This window comes from Spea bombifrons, chromosome 7, assembly GCF_027358695.1.
Source record: "Spea bombifrons isolate aSpeBom1 chromosome 7, aSpeBom1.2.pri, whole genome shotgun sequence".
NCBI classification, from domain to species: domain Eukaryota; kingdom Metazoa; phylum Chordata; class Amphibia; order Anura; family Pelobatidae; genus Spea; species Spea bombifrons.
Window position 1 is genome coordinate 26431243 of NC_071093.1, and position 22058 is coordinate 26453300.

Genomic DNA, 22058 nt, shown 5'->3' on the forward strand with positions numbered 1-22058 from the left:
TGCTAATTCTGTCAAAGCGGAGTAGAAATAAAGTTATTAAAAAAAAATCCTGGATTCACGATAGCCTCTGAAATCAACGTCTCACTTGAAGCGTATAGGTTACTGGTTGCTACCGTATGATCTTCCCGCCCCACTTATTCCATATGCAAGATGGCTGACAGTTTGCTTCAAAAAATTCCCATTTCCTTATCGTCTTGTCCAGTGCAGGATGTCCTAGTCCCTGAGCCCGCCCACTCGCTTGGGTTTCCTTAGTACCGCTGTTCTTTGCTGCTAGCGGTTATTCCGATTGATGGGGCGCGAGATGTGACGTAGTGAAGTGCGAGACTCGGTATCGAATGCCAAGCGCAGAAGTAGTGAAGACGTTTTATACCGAGTTAAGCTTTAGAAGACTCTTGTTGTTTCGAAGATGGAGAAATATAGAGTACACTTGTGGGCGAAGACTGACCCGTTTCTTGTAGGTGCATTACCTCATCCTCCCCCTGCTAAGTTTAGCATGCATTACCTACGGAAGATGGCTACCTATGTTCGTACCCGATCAGGAGAAGGATGCTATCCCAGGCTTTGCTGGAGTATGTGGCGACATATTGCGTGTGGCAAACTGCAGCTGGTGGAAGAGACGGCCTGGCTTTACTTTGAGGTGTTTCATAACTTGTCGGAGCGCAGTGCACCCAAGAGTCTGGAGTGGGCTGAAGTCGCCTCCAGCTGCACCTCTGTGGAAGAGTATGAGAAAGCAAGGAGCAAGGTGATATGCACAGTGCTGGCTAGACCTGGGTACTGCTTAGGAGCCAAAAATAACATTTTAGGGACCAGCATCATTTACTTGGCTAGGAGGCAAAAGTAATTTAATAATAATAATAATAATTAATAATAGAGACCAGTACAAGGACCAAATTGTAGCAGCTAGTCATATCATGTAGTAGTCACTGGTATTTAGCCCCTGTACTTGGCCGGGAACTCAGTGTCAGCAGCACACTACTAATTGGATTTCACTACATTTTTTTAACGTATTATAATTCTATACACTTAAAATCTACCAAGCAGGATTGATCCATATGCAAGATGGCTGACAGTTTGCTTCAAAAAATTCCCATTTCCTTATCGTCTTGTCCAGTGCAGGATGTCCTAGTCCCTGAGCCCGCCCACTCGCTTGGGTTTCCTTAATACCGCTGTTCTTTGCTGCTAGCGGTTATTCCGATTGATGGGGCGCGAGATGTGACGTAGTGAAGTGCGAGACTCGGTATCGAATGCCAAGCGCAGAAGTAGTGAAGACGTTTTATACCGAGTTAAGCTTTAGAAGACTCTTGTTGTTTCGAAGATGGAGAAATATAGAGTACACTTGTGGGCGAAGACTGACCCGTTTCTTGTAGGTGCATTACCTCATCCTCCCCCTGCTAAGTTTAGCATGCATTACCTACGGAAGATGGCTACCTATGTTCGTACCCGATCAGGAGAAGGATGCTATCCCAGGCTTTGCTGGAGTATGTGGCGACATATTGCGTGTGGCAAACTGCAGCTGGTGGAAGAGACGGCCTGGCTTTACTTTGAGGTGTTTCATAACTTGTCGGAGCGCAGTGCACCCAAGAGTCTGGAGTGGGCTGAAGTCGCCTCCAGCTGCACCTCTGTGGAAGAGTATGAGAAAGCAAGGAGCAAGGTGATATGCACAGTGCTGGCTAGACCTGGGTACTGCTTAGGAGCCAAAAATAACATTTTAGGGACCAGCATCATTTACTTGGCTAGGAGGCAAAAGTAATTTAATAATAATAATAATAATTAATAATAGAGACCAGTACAAGGACCAAATTGTAGCAGCTAGTCATATCATGTAGTAGTCACTGGTATTTAGCCCCTGTACTTGGCCGGGAACTCAGTGTCAGCAGCACACTACTAATTGGATTTCACTACATTTTTTTAACGTATTATAATTCTATACACTTAAAATCTACCAAGCAGGATTGATCCAAGGAACCGTGTAAACAAGGCTTGTAAAAGTTTATTGCACGTACCCATTATATGTGTGCTATATTCCAATGATCTCTATAAGTTACAATATGCTTCAAATGGTGCAGCTCTGGCTAGTGGAAATGATTCCACAGAAATGGAAAACACTTTGATTGTTGTTTTACATTATTAAATCTTCAGGAAGGAATTAATTGTGAGTTTGTAAAATGAACAATTCCATTAATAATCTTGGGGAACACGTAGAACAGCAATAATGTAGTAAAACCTCTATCTTTCCAAGTGATCCTTTAATTTAAAAGCCAGAAATGGCATGTAGAGAATGCAAGTGATGTGGAATATCTACCGGAGATACCACTATGTCTGCATCAAGAAGAAGCCGATGGAAGGTATGCAGAGTGCATTATGATAGCAGGATATTGGGATGGGACCGGTTGTATCTGAGTATTGTACTTGCAGTGTCTGGATGTTGGACCCAATGATAATTGCCCTGCTTAACAGAAGAAGATCTAATGTAATTTTAGTGCTGGAGCACATTAGGAAGCTCTTGGCCACTCGGTGGGATGACTTCATTTCTAAAAGTCTGGAACACAGAAGAGACAGTCAAGCCTCAATTTAGCCTTAAAATCCAGTCTGTTGCAATCCAAGGCATCATATTGAAGGGGAACATATACAAATCTAGGGAAACTGTTATGGAAAGAAAGCTTTTGCTCCCGCAAAGCTAAATAAAAGTTATCTAGCTGACTGTCCGTAAATAAAGCCAGCTACTTATGGGGTACATAGTTACTCCAAATGGGCTTGATTGGCAACTACATGCTACAGTTGCAATATATTTCTCTATGATATTGGAGGCTGTTGATTGGCTACTGAGGGCTGCATATGGAGTCTAGATGTGTTTACAACAGGGGTGGTGGCTCTTAATCAGTTTAAGTGAAATTTACGGTTTAATGATAATGGGAAAGCTGTCCCCCTCCCCTGTTTTTTTAGTTCTATATCATGATATCATGATATAGGGTGCATGGATTACCCTAAACATTGTATAGGTCTCCTTAGTTAAAGTGTAAACCGTGTATGGGTTTTTCACCTAAATGAAAATGTAGCAAAACTCAGGAAATTGGCCCGGTCCGTGGATGGGAAGTTATGCCCTGACTATCACAACTTAAAGGGTTTAGAGGCACAACCACAAAAAAATCACACAGAGACATTCCCACATGCATTATGGACAAAAATATTGGGACACCAACACGGACTTGTATTCTTTTATATTTACATTGCATTCTAAATACAAAGACATTGATATGTCATTGGTCCCCCCTTTGCAGCTATAACAGTGCCCACTCTTCTGGGAAGGCTTTCCACAACATTTTGGAGTGTTTATGGGAATTTGTTAGACCTCACAAATGCTCTACTGGATGAATGGGCAAAAATTCCCACAGAAACGCTCCTCAATCTTTTGGAAAGTCTTCCCAGAAGAAAAGTGTGAAAGCTATTATAGCTGCAGGGGGGCAGCTACATATTTTTATACCCATGTCTATGTTTTTATGCGATGTCATAAAAGTCTCTGTTAGTGTAATGGTCAAGTGTCCCAATACTTTTGTCCGTATATGGATGAGCATCACAGTGCCTACCTGTACAGTTAGCTACTGTGACAGTAGGCTGTTGGCAAAGAACTCTGAGCCTCCTCTTTTATATACAAGTGGAGAGCCACACAGCTTCTATAAAATAAGCTTCTTACTTGCTGATTCTGTAAAATTACACATCAATGTTCATACATCATTTGTGTCTATGCAAATACCTTAGCTGTAGTGTAGGGTTCCTCACCTATCATTGTAAACACTGTGTTCCTGATGTACAGTGCATGCAGATGTATACATGAAACAGCAAGTAGGCTGCAAGTGAAGCCCCTTTTGCTATATTGTAAATATTCCCTTGAATTCTAGTAGGAAGTTATACAAAATATGTACAAAATATTGCTCTGGGTTCTTGTAAGAAACTACTTCATGAAAACCCTTGGTTTTTCTTTCTTTTTTTTAACAGCTCTCCGTTGATACTTTGCAGTTTCTGCTTTTCCTGTACATTCAGCAGATAAATAAAGTCTCTTTGCGAACTTCATTAATTGGAGAGGAATGGCCCAGCCCGAGACCCCGATCCCCAGCTCCTGATTTTGCTGGTCAGTCAGGTTTCCACAACAAGGTACTATCTTAAGTTTCTGTGAAATTGGGAAATGGCCCATTTAATGACCAAACAAGGTTATTCAAGAATTTTGAGGACATATGCTTTTGTTTTAACATGAAAAAAAAAAAAAATTTCTTCATTATTCACAATGTGTCTACTTCGGAGGGGTGTGCATTTGTGTGAGTAGGAAAGTGAGCTAACAGTTTTTTTTGTTTTGTTTTTTTTAACTTTTAACAGAACTGGGATGATTATAGTCACCATACGTTCATGCAAAATCATATATCCAGTCTCCTTGAGTTACTCTTGGAACCTGAGCAACTTACTAAATCATCCCAGTCCAGCCATTGTAGCTTGGTGTCCCTAGAAGCTGTCCGAGCCATAGGCTTCCTTATTGAGGGAACAGTGGATAAGAACAGAACTATCCATCCTTTTCTGGATTTGGCTATCTGGCAACCAATGCAACATAGAAGTGGATACTCACGGACCTCCAATACCTTTTTACTGCAAAAACTGCAAGCATGGATAAAGGAGTGTCTTATAGTGAACCCATTTGGGATGTCGGCATGTATCAAATCTGGAAGAAAGCTGGCATGGGCATATCAAGGTAAGAGCAATTAACATATTTCCCCTGCTGACGGAGATTGTTTGGAGTATACTCGGCAGCCGTATTTTTAAGATCGTAGGTAGCTCACAGGAATATCTCTACTAGAAGTAAAAGTGCTATCCTTGCCTAAAAGCATATACATATAAATATGTACGCACGCACGCATACATTATATAGACCACTTAAAACAGTTCTTACCTTTAAAAGCTGTCTTCTGTGGTTTAATAAATATTATATTTTTTTTATTAGTGTTTGTGATTAACTTATATTTTTTATAGCTCTGAAGCCCTTGGGTGATTGTCTTCTTTCTAGATTGGGTGGGATTCTAGAACATTGTATTTACATGTATTAAATACAATCTCTATTAGCGTATTCTACTATAAATATAAAATTAAATATGAATCCATCACTGTTGGGGTCTGGTAGACTTTCAAGAAACTGAATACGTTTTTGTTGTAGAGGAAGTAAAATAAGATGTTGTAAACTATACCATTACAGCAGTGAGCTAATATTTATTATATTTCAGTTGAAGGATCAAATAAAAGGGTAAAAGTCGCCTGCAACACATACAAGGTTCCTCATAGCTATCGTATGGTTATTATGAGTCAAATCTATAAACAAACCTTGGCTAAAAGTTCAGAAACTCTAGTGGATTCTCGTGTTAAAATTCACCGCTGCAATGAATCCTACATATACCTACTTTCTCCACTGAGGTAAGCCTGTTCATTTCATTTCTAAACGTCGTATGCATACAAGCATAAAAAGATGTACTAGTAAAAGCTAATAATGTACACTGCAGGTAGTCTATGAAGATAAGAGTTTACTATTAATGCTGACAATGTCCAAATAACCCAGTAAGAATGTTGTTTCTGAAACAATATTGTCCCTGTGTAGCTTTAGTTGAATGCTATCCGCTCCAAACATCTGCCTATCCAGCAGATTGTTTCTAGGCAATGGAAATATGCCAGTTTTAAAATTTTGAATGAGCAAGCTATGTTTTGGCCTGGGCGTACCTGAGCATAAAAAGGAAGGGTTTAGCTACGACATAGGATAGACACAGTATATAGAGGTGTAAATCTCTTCCAGTTGAGATCTTGAAAGCTTGCCATATACACACTATGACAAGCTTCCAAGATCTCAACTATTAGATTTACACCTCTATACTGTCTCCTCTGTCCTAGCTACCCCCTGGTTTGCCGCTCATATAACTCCTTTTATAAACAATGCTTTCACTGCTGCAGAATACAGGGAATGTGAGGGAATATGATACATCTGAGTAAGTGAACAGAGGCTCACATCAGGTAGACTGAAATAACTTACTGCAAATATATTCAAAATTGCCATCAGATGTATTACGCATAATATAACAGTTTTGATTACTGAGATGTTTGTTAGGTAACACAGCATTCTTAAGACCAAGCAGTGATACTTTAATATTTTATACTGTGTGTCTTCCATGAATCCTGTACTCGTTTTATAACAGTCACTTGAAAATATCCAACACTTTTGAAGATTCTATAGGCATGTGCAACACTTCATTTTGCATATTGTTTGTTGAATAATCCCTAATGAAATTGGGTAACAAGGCTCAATAGAACTCTGTTTTTAACATTTTGCATCTTGTTTTTAATTTTCGCAGATCAGTAACAATTGAGAAATGCCATAACAGTACGATCATCTTGGGCCCAGTTCAGTCCTCTCTTCATGTACAAATGTGTGAAAATTTGAAGGTCATTGCCGTTTGTCACCGTCTGTCTCTCTTGTCCACCACCAATTGTACTTTTCATATACTGACTCCCACTAGACCTCTAATCTTCTCTGGCAATCAGGGTGTGATATTTGCTCCATATCATACACATTATCCAATGCTTGAAGATCATATGGGACAGACCGGGTTAGCTACATTGCCTAATTATTGGGACAGGCCTCTTTGCCTTTGTGCGGATAACAGTGACCAAAAAAACTGGAGACTGCTTTCATCACGAGAATTTTATACGTTTGTTGTACCTTTTGAAATGGAAGGTGACACAACTGAAATTCCTGGAGGCCTCCCTCCAGCTTTTCTTAAATCTATTCTGCAAAGAGAACAAAAGGTGCACATGTGGCAGAAAGCTGTTAAAGAAGCTGGATTAACAAGGTAAGTGAAGTCCTTGTTTTAAAGGGGTTCCTTTAAACTAAGTAAGATGTGTGTAATATGTTTAACCCCTTCGAGACAAAGGCTGATTTTACTTTTTGTACCCTTCGTGACAATGGCCTTTTTAACATTTCTGCGCTGCTTGTGTTTAGCTGTAATTTTCTTCTTTCCCGTTTACTGAACCCACACACATTAGATATTGTTTTTTTCAGGACAAGAAGGGCTTTCTTTAGATGACATTGTTTTGATTGTATCATATTATTTACTATTAAAAAAATTATAAAATATGGTGAAAAATTTAGAAAAAAATGACTGTTTCTAACTTTTAGTTGAAAAATCTTTTACTCATCTATAAAAGGTAATGAAAAAACCTGCTAAATAGATTCTACTATTTGTCCTGAGTTTAGAAATACCCAATGTTTTTATGTTTTTTTGCTTTTTTCTACCCATTATGGGGCAATAAGTACAGGTAGCGTTTTGCTATTTCAAAGCCATTTTTTCCAAATCTGGTAATTCTTCCCCCCTTGTGCCATTTCGGGTATCTTTGAACCCGGCCAATGCAATTTACCCCATCAAGTCATATATTTTTGAAAACTAGACAGCCCAGGGTATTCCAAATGCTAGTATTTTAACTCTTTCCATGCACCATATCTACCACCAGTCTTTGTCAAACTTTATGGTAGTCATTTTTTTGCATTTGTTTTGTCATACACATTTTACTTCAGGTATGAATTAAAATGTTCTCGTTTATGTCACTATCACAAAACACCCCAATATGTGTTCAGCAACATCTCCTGAGCGCAGCGATACCCCACATGAATGATTTTGCCTGGCTGTTTGGGGGCAAAAGGGCCACATTTGGGGCATGCGCATTTTTCAATGTTGAACTTTGGCATTTGGGGATCCACTGCCCATGCCCTATTTGGTACATCTTTGAGCCGGGCCATTTCAGTGTGCCCAATAAACCCATATATTTTTGAAAACTAGACACCCCAGGGTATTTCAAATGCTAGTATTTTAACTCTTTCCATGCACCATATCTACCACCAGTCTTTGTCAAACTTTGTGGTAGTCATTTTTTTGCATTTGTTTTGCCACACACATTTTAATTCAGGTATGAATTAAAATGTTCTCGTATATGTCACTATCACAAAACACCCCAATATGTGTTCAGCAACATCTCCTGAGTACAGAGATACCTCACATGAATGATTTTGCCTGGCTGTTTTGGGGCAAAAGGGCCACATTTGGGGCATGCGCTTTTTTCAATGTTGAACTTTGGCATTTGGATCCACTGCCCATGCCCTATTTGGTACATCTTTGAGCCGGGCCATTTCAGTGTGCCCAACAAAACCATATATTTTTCAAAACTAGACACCACAGGGTATTTTAAATGCTGGTATTTTAACTCTTTGCATGCACACATTTTACCACCAGCATTTTTTTAAAGTTTGCAGTAATATTTTTGTGTGTGTATTTTTCCCCCACACACCTACTTTATGTATGAATTTACAGCTCCTGGTATATGCCGCTGTCACACGACACCCCATAATGTGTTCAGCAACATCTCCTGAGTGCAGTGATACCCCACATGCATGGGTGTGTCATTTTTTGGGGGAACTAAAAGGCCACATTTGGTACGTGTGCATTTTTCTAATTGGAAATTAGATGTGTGGCCATCCTTCCCCCCGTGTTAATTGGGACGTTGTTGAACCTGGCCCATTCAATTTACCCCATCAAATCATACATTTTTTAAAAGTAGACACCCCACGGGCATTTAATATGCCAGTATTTTAACTCTTTCCATGCGAGAATTGTTTTAAGCTAATGTGCTAACTTTAGGACTTGCTCACAAAAATATATTTTTTATATATATATATTTTTTTTTTTATTTTTTTTTAAAAAAAAATTTAACATTTTTTTTCAACTTGGAGGTTCCCCTGATAGTGACATCAGTGGGAAATGATTTTTACATTTTACTGTTTTTTTACTATTTTTTTCTAATTATTATTAATTTTATTTTATTTTTTAATTTATTTTTACTAATCACACTGTGATTAGAAAGCTGGGCTCCATTGACTTGCATGGTGAATGCAGTACCTGTATTCAACCTGCAAGTGGAGCCAAAGTTCTCTAGATGGTCTGGACCATCTAGCTAAATTTTAAAATTTGTTGGTTCCTGTTACAGGACGGCGGCCATCTTCCTTGATGGCGAAGATTGCCGGTAGCTGCGGCTGTGACCGCTCTCCGGAGCGGTCACAGCCCATCAAAAGGTTAGTGTTTGGTGTCGCTGGATGCCTCCTGATCGAGGCATTCCAGCGACACCATTTAAGTTTAGGAGGCGATCGTCGATCGCCTCCTAAACGCTTTTAAAACGGGCGTCCGCCGCCATACAAAGTATGGCGGATGTTGACGCCCCGTGGAGGGGCCAGAGATGGCCCCTTCGTGCCGATCGCGGCGTTGCTGAATGCCTCGAGGTCGAGGCATTCAGCAACGCTTTTTGGGTGCAGAAAGCGATAGTAGATCGCTTTCTGCACCCGTTTAAAGACGTGCCGGTCCTGGCACGTCAATTGTCGTAAAGCACATGCTTTTCCGTGCCGTGCCAGGACCGGCAATTGTCATTAAGGGGTTAAGAAAGTCAAGTCAGATACTGACAACCTAATACAGCAGGCATAGATTTCCATACCAGCACCCATCTAGAAGAATAACAGGTGACGCACAAGATACAAAAAAGGTGAAAAGGATTCTAGGAGACTTGCTGTTTGGTATATGTGCCCACTTGGTAATTAAGATCCATCCAGTTTGTGGTGTAAAATAGGGAGGAAAAAACTTGTAAGGAGGAGGTGCAAAGGGAGGACAACACATGATTACAGCAGAAGGGGGCCATGTTCAGGGCCGGCCCTATAATAGGGCAGACTGGGGCAATTGCCCTGGCCATGTTGGTGAGAAGATATGATTGGTTAGTGGTTTAGATATCTGTTTTCTCTGTCTTGTGTTTTTTTGAAAATGTAATTAAAAAGGAGCATAGTGCAGGACAGGGCAAAACATTGCACCTCAAATGTTGTTGAACTTCTACTGCAGTACTTAAATTTTACCCCAGTTGCTACCAAGGTATAATAGTCTTAATGTTTGATGCTGTCATTGAGTCTGTAGCCTTTGTTTAGTGTGAGTGAAGATTGAGTGTTAATTACTTCACCAGGATAAACCCCAAGCTGAAAATGTACCATTGATTTTAGAACATAACATGTTATGTTTTCAATGCACCTTATTGTAGTTTTCAGAGCCCCGGCTAATTTTCTGCTGCTGCCTTCTATGCTTTCATTCAGCGCTGCCTCCTATATATAACCCCTTTGTGACAATGGCTGATTTCATTTTTTGTACCCTTCGTTAACATTTCTGTGCTGCTCGTGTTTAGCTGTAATTTTATTCTTTCCCGTTTACTGAACCCACAAAGGTTATATATATATATATATATATATATATATATATATATATATATATATATATATACCGTATTTGCTCGATTATAAGACAAGATTTTTTCCAGAGCAAATGCTCTGAAAAATACCCCTCGTCTTATAATCGAGGTCGTCTTCTAATCAGACCTCATTCTGCTGGGGCCGTGATGCTTACCGGGCTTTGATCGCGAGCAGCGTCTCTGCTATTAGCTGCAGTTGAACAGGAAGGAAGCACAGTCCTCACATAACTCTACCTCCCCCCTCCTTCCTCTGGGGGCGGGGCCAGAGAAGTTGCTCGTTCAGCCGGGCCCCTGCAGAAGTCTGCGAGTGGGAGATCTGCAGTTCAGGTAAGGGGGTGGGGGAGTGGGGGGTTTGAGCGTGTGTGTGTATGTGTGATTAATGGAATGAATGAGTATTTAAATGTTTGTGAATGAGTGTGTGTGTGTGTGATAGCATGGATGTATAAGGGGGGTGGGGGTGGTAGCATGGCATAGGGAGGCTGTAATCACACTTCTAACATCCCCAGGTTCCAGCATGTACTTGCTGCCTTGGCTTGATAGGAGTGTGATTGCTGTTAGCAGTATATATATATTATATATAATATATATATATATATATATATATATATATATATATATACATTTTAACCCCCTATATGCCCCTCTGCCCCATGATATGCCTTTTAACCACCTATATGCCAGAGTGACATATAGGGGTATAAGGCATATCATGGGGCAGAGGGGCATATAGGGGGTTAAAAGGCATATCATGGGGCACAGTGGCATATAGGAGGGTATAAGACATTTCTGGAGGCAGAGTGGCATATAGAGGGTTAAAAGGCACATCATGGGGCAGAGTGGCAAATAGGGGGGTATAAGGCATTTCTGGGGGCAGAGTGGCAAGCCTGGGGGCAGATGTGCATAACTGGGGGGGGGGGGCAGGTTGGCAAATAAAAGGAAATAAAAAATATATTTTTCTCAATCATAGCTTTTATTAAATATGAAAATTAGTTTACATGAATTAATATTTACTAGTAAAACTTTTTTCCTATAGGGTAGTCTTATATTCAGGCTTTTTGTTTTTTTTCCTAAATTAATATTTTGATTTTGGGGAGTCGTCTTATAATCAGGGGTCGTCTTATAATCGAGCAAATACGGTGTGTGTGTGTATATATATATATATATATATATTTTTTTTTTTTTTTTTTTTGCCTTTTTTAATTTTTTTTTTTAATTTGGAACTTCAGGGTTCCCCTGACGTCAGTGGAAAATTACTTTTACATTTTACTATTTTATTTTACTAATCACATTGTGATTAGAAAGCTGGTGCCCTCAAATCTTCCCAGTCTGGGAAATGCCCTGGCCCAGACGGCTTCCCTTTACGATACTATTCGCGCTTCCGGGACTTGCTTGGCCCCCGGTTTGTGGAGGCCTTTAACTCTATTTTGAAGGGGGGGAGGATACACCCCCAGACGTTGGCAGCGACCATCTCCCTTATACCTAAGGAGGGTAAGGACCCGGCCTGTTGCGGCAGCTATAGACCTATCTCCCTTCTCAACGCGGATCTTAAGCTCTTTGCGAAGATTTTGGCTAACCGCCTAAAGCCCCTCCTTCCTTCCCTTGTCCACCCTGACCAGTCTGGCTTTATTCCAGGTCGTGAGGCTAGAGATGGGACCATCCGCGCTCTTAATTTGCTTCAGCTCGCGCGATCTTCCTCTGCTTCGTCTATCTTTCTGTCCACCGACGCCGAAAAGGCCTTCGATAGGGTGGACTGGTCCTATATGCTGGCCACCCTTCGGCATATGGGCCTTGGGATGGGCTTTTTGACCTGGGTACATTCTTTATACTCTGCCCCCTCTGCGCGGATCCGCATTAATGGTCTCCTCTCGGACACCTTCCCCATCCGTAATGGGACCCGCCAGGGCTGCCCCCTTTCCCCAATGTTGTTTGCTCTATCACTGGAACCCCTTCTGCAGGCGATCCGCCTGAACCCAGCTATCTCGGGACTCCAGGCGGGGCGGTCCCATCACAAGGTTTTGGGGTATGCGGATGATCTCCTCCTCACGCTGACCCAACCCCGCGTCTCCCTGCCGTCGGTCCTGAAGGAGCTCGCGGTCTTTAGTGCCCTCTCTAACTTCAAGATCAATATGGCTAAGTCCGAGCTCCTGGGCGTCAACATACCGAGCGCTGTCCGTGCCTCTCTGCGCGCGGCCTTCCCCTTCACGTGGCGTGACTCTACTCTAAAGTACCTGGGCGTGTGGATATCCCCGGAATATTCTCGGCTATACGCCGATAACTTCCTGCCCCTCCTTTCCACTATACAGTCCGACTTCCGGAGGTGGTCCCGGCTGACTGTCTCCTGGCTGGGAAGAATTAATACTATTAAAATGAATGTGATGCCCCGACTCCTCTACCTCTTTCAGGCTCTTCCCATCCGTGTTCCCCCCTCTTTCTTCGCTACTATCCGCTCTGTCTTTCTCCGTTTCGTTTGGGGCCAGCGTTCCGCTCGCATTAGACACAATGTCCTGGTCCTGCCCAAGGGGAGGGGTGGCCTGGCCTTGCCGTGTCCACGAACTTACTACAGGGCGTGCCATCTCCTGCGGATCGTGGAGTGGGCTTGCGGATCCAGTGAGAAGCGGTGGCTGGAGGTGGAGGGCGGACTTCTGGGTATCTCGCTCAGTTCCCTGCCTTGGCTGGAGGTACAGAGTGCCCGCCGTCTGGCGGCGCCTCACCCCTTCCTCAGAGCGACGCTTGATGTGTGGCACTCGGTGCTGCGAGGCACCACTATTTCCTCTGTCCCGTCCCCTCTTACCCCGATTCGTGACAACCCCGACTTCCCCCCAGGTCTCGGAGGCGACATCTTCCCTGAGGTGGCTGCGAGGGGGTCTCTGGGGATTCGTGCTTATCTCTCCTCATCTGGCCTGCAGCCCGTGGAGGCGCTGGTGGGGTCCTCCCCTCCCACTGCCCTCGCACGCTTCCGCTATGCTCAATTGGGCAACTTCTTTCGATCGCTACACCGTAGGCACCAGGTCCTCCGAGACCTTACCCCGTTTGAAACACTGTGTACCCGGGCGTCGCCCCCGCCGCACGGCATCTCGCTCCTCTACGGTCTTCTTCTCTCGGCTGTCTTTCCCTCCCCCCCGCCTCACGAGGGCAGGTGGGAGGACTCTCTGCAAATCACCCTTTCCGAACAACAGTGGGAGAAGGTGTGTTTGTTCACCCATCGCTGCTCCCTGAGTTGTAGGGACCAGGAGATGTCTTATAAGTTGCTGGCCCAGTGGTACAGGCCCCCGTCGACCACTGCTCGGTATTGCCCTGACGGGAGGGACGAGTGCTGGCGCTGTGGGGAGTCTCCCTGTTCTCTGCTACACCTGTGGTGGTCATGCCCCAGCATGGTCCCCTACTGGTCCGCTATACATTCCCATATTCGGTCCCTCACTGACAGGGATGTTCCCTTCACGCCTGAATGTCTTCTCCTCCTTCATATGCCTTTCCCGCTCTCGTGGTACAAAACCTCCGTGGTCCGCCATCTTCTGACCGCGGCGAAAGCCCTTATCCCTTTGCACTGGGGAGATCCCTCTCCCCCCTCGATTCGGGAGTGGGTCCTGAGGGTGGAGCGGTGCCGAGTTCTTGAGGAACTAGTCTATTCTGCGACGGACAGATCTACTAAGCACTGCCTTATCTGGTTTCACTGGTTGCAACTCCTCGCTGGCCCTCACTTTCGCCCGCTGTTGGACGGCACGCCCTCTTGAGCGGTAGTCAGTAAGTCGACCTCTGCCGGGTCTGTCGGGTCACGCTCATCTCCCCGCCCCCCCCCCCCCTTCTTTTTTTTTTTTTTTTTTTTTTTTTTTTTTTCTTTTTTCCCCTTCTTTCTTCTCTGTTTCCCCCCTCTCGCGCTTTCCCTTCCTTCTCCACCCCGCTTATCACCCCCTTTTCAGGCTTGCTCCCGGCACCCAGTGCCCCCTTTGCTACCGCGCTTGGATTCGACGCACCCGAGTCGTGGGCTTCCTTACGGTCACGCAGGCGCGGTTCGCCCTATGCTCCCTCGCTCCTGCACCCTCTATTTTGTTCCTGTGCCGTATTCACCTGATGCGCAGCTCTCCCGTCGACACCACGCTCCGCGCTTGGCAGGGGCGCCGACCCAAGTGCTCGGAGCCTCTGGCTCATTGGCTTGTGGGCTTCTGGTCCCTCAGGCCCAGGGCCGCCGCACCTTGGCATCCTCCTGACGGGTGCCCTGCCCTGAGATGTGGGCACATCTGCGTCCCCACTATGCTTTGAATCTATGGGGTGGGGTGGGGTGTGAGCAACCAGATGTCTCATTGCTGTGTGCCGTCATTTTCCGACCGTGCTGACTTTTGTACTGTGTCAGAACACTGTAAACATTTGGCTTCGTGCCCCTGTATTATTGTTATGTTCTCTGTATGCTGCATGCCGGGATTTTTGCCTGTTCCCCTTCCCCGTCTTCCACCCTTTTTTCTTTCTGTACCCCTCCCCCCTCCCTCCTCCCCTGTATAAAATACGTTGAAAAACTTTTAATAAACATTGATTTACCTAAAAAAAAGAAAGCTGGGCTCCATTGACTTGTCATGGTTGAATGCAGTACCTGTATGCAACCTGCAAGTGGTCTCTCCAGACCCTCCTGAGAACGCTTTTCAACTCCATTTTTTTAAAGGACGCTGCCATCTTGCAAAATCACTCACAGTGGCGTTTGTGACCGCTCTCTGGAGCGGTCACGCCGCGTCCTGGGGTGAGTGTTCGGTGTCGCTGAATGCCTCGTAATGGAGGCATTTCAGCGACGCCATTGAAGTTTAAAACGGGCTTACGTGTATGACGGGCTTGGCGCCCCGGGGAAGGACCAGACATGGCATGGTACAGGGGCAAAACCAGAACCTGGGCATTTCAGTTTTCCTGAAAAAAATATGAAAATATATCAAAGCTAAAAGATTAACTCACTGCACTCAAATCTGCCACTGTCTGAAATAGATATTTTAGTAAATTCAGAATTAATCTAAATTATGTTCCTGAACTAAATACATGCACTAGCAAAATGGACTGCATGCAAATTTAACTCCTACCTTACCCTATGGACGTACAGGTAAGTCCTCAAAAAAAGTGTGTCAAGATTACCCTTAGGAAATACTTGTACATCCTGTGTTTTTCCTCAGTGGCAGGCTGTTGACAGCCTACTCTCCCCATGTCAGCAGAAGCCTGTCTGCATGCCTGCCGATCATTTTGTAACCGTGCTTGCGCGATCTTGCATTCCCTACTGAGAGATGTCGGTGCTGGCCTCAAGCAGAAGGTCACTGAAGCAAAGGAAATTCCTCGCAGGGTCTGTTTAGATCCTGCTGGCATATCTGATTGAACCCCCCTTTCCTATGCTGTCCGATCACATGCAGGTGTATGTAGACTTGCTTAACCCCTTCAGGACCGGGATTTTGATACTAACGTGTCGCTAAAGGACCGGAGCCGTTTTTGTGTTTTTGCCATGTCTTTCTTCAACAGTAATTTCTCTCTAATCAATTGGTGCACCCACACAAATCATATATTGTTTTTTTTAGGACAAGTAGGGCTTTCATTTGAAACCATATTAAGCTGGGTAGTACATTGTTTTGTTTGAAATAAACTGGAAAAAGTGGGGAAAAAATGAAAAAAACGCGTTTTTTTACAGTTTTGTATACATACAAATTGTACACACATTGAACCAATGGGAAAAAATTATCCCAAATATATTCATTAAGTTGTCCTGATTTGGAAACCACCCAACATGGCCAGGATTTTCATCTATTTTGACCAGTATAGGGCAAATATTGCAAGGCATGCATCGCGTTTTTGAAATGTAATTTTTTTCAAATTTGGCATGGTAGTCTAATAACTGCAATAGTTGTCACAGATACTGATTATCCCCCCAAAATTATATGTTTATGAAAAGTAGATAAGTCAAGGTGTACAACTAGGGTCATTTTGACACTTTTCAAACAGGTGTTTTATCGCCAATTGCTGCCAAATTTTGAGGTATTTTTATGTTTTTTTTGCATATGTTGCAATGTTGCTTTAGATTTTATATTATATTTTGTATAGAATATGTGCAACTGCAGAAAAAAACACCAAATTGTGTTCACCAACATCCCCCGGTTCCAACAAGGCCTCACATGCATGGTTCATGCATTTTTTGAGGAAGCTATGAGGGAAAAACTGGAACATGCGCATTTTACTTTTCACATTTGGTATTTTCAGAAATTGGTTTCCTGGGCCCATATCCCATTTGGGACATTTTGGAAGCCCCCCGCTGTAAATTACCCCATAAAATTATATATTTATGAACAGTAGACAAGTCAAGGTGTTCAACTAGGGTAGTTTTGACAGTTTTCAGCTAGCCATTTCTTCACTGATGTCTGCCAAACTTCCAGGGCCGGCCCTATAATGGGGCAGACTGGGGCAATTGCCCCAGGCGGCACTTTAGAAGGGGCGGCACTTTGCCGCCCCAAGCGCTTATTTTTTTTTTTTTTTTTTTTTTTTGAAGCGGAGGAGAGAGAGAGAGGGGCACCGAGTGGTTTTCGCTTACCCGCTCGGCGCCCCTCTCTCTCCTCTGCGGCGAGTCTCCCTGTTCGGTCCCGGTGACGGCTTGTAATGCAGAGCGCCGGAAGTGACGTCAATTTCCGGCGCTCAGCATTACAAGCCGGCACCGTGGCAGAGCAGGGAGACTCGCCGCAGGACAGTTTAAAGGTAAGTACTGGGGGGGCGGGGGTAGATAATGGCGTCGGCAAAGTTTAAAATGCCGCCCCCCCCCCGGCGTCGGCGGGGGGGGCGGCGTTTTAAACTTCGCCCCAGGCGGCGTTAAGTCTTCGGCCGGCCCTGCAAACTTCACAGGGAAATTATTTTATTGCATTTTTAACGCGTACATTTCAATGTTGCACTGAATTTCTTGCACACCATAAGTGCAACAGTGGAAGAAAACACCACACTTTGTTCACCAAGATCCCCTGATTCCAACAAGACCTCACATGCATGGTTCATGCATTTTTTGAGGAAGCTATGAGGGCAAAACTGGAACATGTGCATTTACATTTTTTTAAATATTTTTTTTTAATCAGATTACTTGTAAGTGACAGGTTTAGGCCGCTGACATCAATCAGGGAGACCGATCAATAATCAGCGACTTAAAATGTCACCGACAAGTGATCAGGTAATAATTACGATTATTTCATTTATTAATAATTTGTGTTTTTTCATAATTATCCTAGATGACCCCTCTCTCTTTGTAGAGCAGGGTCATCCGTGGGCTGCCATAATAATCCGATCACTCCTATTGGCCAGGAGTGATCTGATCAGCCCAGCCCAGCATTTGACCTGGAAGCACCCTGGACTTTCAGGTCAGTGCTGCTTTTTTTTATTATTATTTTATTAATTTTTTTAAATTTATTTTTTAATTTTTTTTTATTATTATTATTTTTAACATTTTTTTTAACTCTTTCAATGCTGATGCTCCATTGAAGCACAGCATTGACTGATATTTAGTCCCCACAAGCTTGTGGGGACTAATATTAACCCCTGCATTGCTGCGATGGGGGTCATACACAATCGCAGCATTGAAGGGGTTAATTGAGGAAGAGGGGGGGTAGGGGTTAACTGAGGAAGGGTGGGGGGGGTCTGGTCTCCACACTCATGTGGAGACCAAAGAACCCTGTCTCCCTGTCCCTGAAGCTGCCTCTGGCAGCTGGGACACAATCTCCAATAGACTGGAGATTGTAGGGGAGGAGTCTCTCTGATCAGTCCTACAGGACTGATCAGAGGACTTCTGGGGGGTCGTTTTTGCTGTTGCTGCTGGTCTGCCTGGGCTTCCAGGCAGACCACCAGCAGCAGAGCCCCCTACAAAATGGGAATTAATTGCGGTATTGAAGGGGTTAACGCTGCACTGAGGCTCTCATGGAGCGATCAGGCAGCAGGGGGGTGTTGGATCATTCAACACCCCCCCTTCCCTGAAGCTGCCTGTAGCAGCTGAAACCGCGATTGCAGATCTTTCTGCAATCGCTGTTTCTCCCTACAAAATCACTCCGTGGGAGTGATCGTAGGCTTGGGGGCGGGCTTAGACAGGCTGTGCTGTCTGCCCAGGAGTCCTGGGCAGACAGCAGCAGCAGCGCCCCCACGATCACCGTGATTGTGGTGATGTGGGGGCGTTTTTTGGAGGAGACGTACCTGGTACGTCCCGGTCTACCAGTGACTGTTAACCAGGAAGTACCAGGTACGTCCCGGTACTGAAGGGGTTAATGATCAGTTTTTTCTTCAAAGTATTAAAAATAAACATAACCAATACAGTGAGCTAAGTGATCCCATTGTGAGATTACTGGTATACATAACATTTGAGAGAGATCCTGTAAAGGGATCTCTATTCAAATTGTATTGATAAAAAGTTAAGAAAAAGGAAAAAGTCCTTGCATCCCCTGTCCCTACCACCACATGTAAAAATTATAACCCCTCCCCCTGTTTACTATCCCCCAAACCCTTTATTCCAGAAGTATTAAAACACCGAAATCTGCAGCAGTGGCCCCTCCCCCAGTCATCAACATCTGCCATATATAATATGGGGGAGGAGGCCTGATTTAACAGGGCTTAGGAGGAGTTCAGCACTCCACTTCAAATGGTGTCGCTGAAATGCCTTGATAGCGAGTTATTCAGCATGTGCCTCTCGCAAGATGGTGTCGCCCATTAAAGAGATGTATGGGTTTGATGGTAAATCGGCTGGCTGAAGGACCAGATGTAAAAATTCCAATTGTTACCTGACAAACCTGTGCATGGGTGGTATCCCTGTACTGAGGAGATGTTGCTGAACGCATATTGAGGTGTTATGAAGTCACATATACCAAGAGCTGCCAATTTAAAACCTGAAGTACAATGTGTGTGGGGAAAAACCCACAAAGTAAATTACACAAAGTTTGAGAAAGGATGGTAGTAGTTAGTTCGTGAAAAGAGTTAAAATACCAGCATTTGAAATTCCTCTGGGGGTCTAGTTTGAAAAAATATATGATTTCATGGGACTAAATTGAATTGGCTGGGTTCAAAAATGTCCCAGATAGGACACAGGGACACAATTACCAGATTTGGGGAAAACTTTTTTGAAGTAGCAAAACACTACTTTTTGCCCTATAACATGCAAAAAAGCATAAAAACATTGGATATTTCTAAACTCAGGACAAACTATTAACAGCTATTAACAAACTATTTAGCAGCTTTTGTAGACGAGTAACATTTTTTCAAATAAAAGTGAGGGTTTTTTTAATCCAACACTATTTTTTTATAGGAAATTAGGTGATATGATAAAAAGTTGATATCTTAAGAAAGCCCCTCTTGTTTTGGGTTAAGTAGGCACACAAAAAAAGAGAAAAACATGAAAATACAGTGCTATGTACAATTATGAAGTTTAGTACGAAAACAAAGGTTTGATCTTATTGGAAGTTGATATCTGTGTGATGTTTTGGTTGACTTTCCATGATCAGGCACCCTATTGAGTGGATTCATGCTGGTAAAGATGTCTAATGAAATCATTTCCTCCATAGACTTTCATTAGTCAGTGTCTGGGTGATTAAGACTAAGCCATGCCATTACATCCCACAAGGTCTTATGATATGCAATTGGGGTGTTTTGTCTAGTAGATTAGGTTCAGGGTTAGAACACATAAAAATTACTACTATGTACTTGTCTAAAAATGTTATGTAAAAACGAATTGATACTAGTAATAATTTGAGGAGCGGCAATATTCAGAAAGAGAAATATCTTAAAGTAGAGCAGTGATTGTGCAAATTCAAATAACAGTTTGTATTTGCATTTTAATCTGTAAAAAACATTACACAGGTATGGTTATTGTATTAAACGCCAAAATGTAATATTTGAGATGAACCACTTCTAAGGAATGATATGACTTGAACATTGAAATGACTCTCTTTAAATTACAGAGAACAGAGGAGACAGTTCCAGGCTCTTGTCGAACATGAGTTCAATGAATGGTTAAAGAACACCGAAAACAGACATCAACTGGACAGCCTTGTTCAACCATCTGATATTGCTAAACAGATTGCTGGATAATCTAGACCAATTTTATGTACGCATTTGTAAACCAATGATTTGTCAAAGGGGACAAGTTCCTTTGTCTGTTACATGGCCCCTATATAAATCTGCTCTAATATAGCTCCATGTTTTTGTGAACTGTGGTCTGTGATCATTCTTTTTCAGCAGGTCCTTCACCTTAAGACTAAAATTAAGGTTAGGGGAGTCACTACCACCAGCTTCCCTATAATGTTACGTAGAGCAAGCCCCCTTAGTGCTGGGGTTAATTCACATTAAGATGGGATGCTACAAAATGAAATATTTTTCCTATTTTTTTTTTTATATAATTTGTTTATAAATGATACAGCAAATTGGTACAAAAACATTTTTTAAACATTTTGAAGGTCAAAGTATAAACACTGTAAAGAAAGTTATATACTTACTGTCTGCATTTTGTACACTTTAAATAAAATATGCAAAATAGTTTGGCATATTACAAATGAAAATGTGGCGTAATAACTGTGAAGTTTTATTTTTCCTTGATTGAGGTTACAAATTGGCGACATCGTTTACTTTTAATTGCTTGCACTTTTTTCTTTATTTTAAAAAAAATTAAACGCATCTTTATGAAAGAATTGCATTCAATTATTTGCATGTAGTGCATATAAGATTGTATATTTTAAGTCATTCTGATAATTCTACAGCTGAGTTTAGAAAACTACATGTAGGATGCAAAAAAGGAAGCGAGTTCTGGGTGTGTCTTCAAAGAGCTTGAACATTAGTGATGTCGGCATTAACGAGACCAACATGAAATGTAGTATTAACCCCTTAAGGACCAGGCTGTGTTTTACCTTTTGTACCATTGGGACCGAGACTGTTTTAACACTTTTGCGGCGTTCGTGTTTTAGATGTAATTTTCTCCTCACTCGTTTAGTGAACCCACACAAATTATGTTGTTTTTTTAGGACAAGAAGGGCTTTCTTTAGATACCATTGTTTTGATCATCTTATCTAATGTCCCATAAAAAAAACAATAAAATATGATGAAAAATGTAAAAAAAAAAACCACTTTCTGACTTTTACCCAAAAAATCTTTTACTCATCCAAAAAAGCTAATGAAAAACCCTACTAAATATATTCTATTATTTGTCCTGAGTTTAGAAATACCCAATGTTTTTTTGTACACATTATGGAGCGTTAAGCACAAGTAGCGTTTTACCATTTCAAAACCATTTTTTCCAAATCTGGTAATTCTTCCCCCCATGTGCCATTTCGGGTATCTTTGAAGCCGGCCAACGCAATTTACCCTATCAAATCATATATGTTTGAAAACTAGACACCCCAAGGTATTTCAAGTGCTAGAATTTTAACTCTTTCCATGCACTAATTCTACCACCAGTCTTTGTCAAACTTTGTGGTAGTAATTTATTTTGTGTTTTTTATCGCTACAATTGCTCTTAAGGTATGGATTTACAGCTCCTGGTATACGACACTTTCAAACAACACCCCAATATGTGTTCAGCAACATCTCCTGAGTACAGTGATACCCCCCCCATGCGTGGGTTTGTCGGGTTGTTTGGGAGGTAAAACGCCACATTTAGGAAGTGCACATTTTTTTACTTTTACATCTGGTCCTAGTGCCCCCATGTGCCATTATGGGTATCTTTGAAGCCGGCTAATTCAATTTACCCCATC

General features: G+C 42.7%; 1 protein-coding gene across 1 annotated transcript; it reads left to right on the plus strand.

Moving 5' to 3' along the window:
* Positions 1-1157: 1157 nt before the first annotated feature.
* Positions 1158-20999, plus strand: TBCCD1 (TBCC domain containing 1). The gene is made up of 6 exons (XM_053471540.1): positions 1158-1651; positions 3994-4149; positions 4369-4735; positions 5262-5448; positions 6375-6872; positions 20274-20999. The coding sequence occupies exons 1-6, from the start codon at positions 1316-1318 to the stop codon at positions 20401-20403; spliced, it is 1674 nt and encodes a 557-aa protein (XP_053327515.1). The 5' UTR covers positions 1158-1315; the 3' UTR covers positions 20404-20999.
* The last annotated feature ends 1059 nt before the right edge of the window (positions 21000-22058 follow it).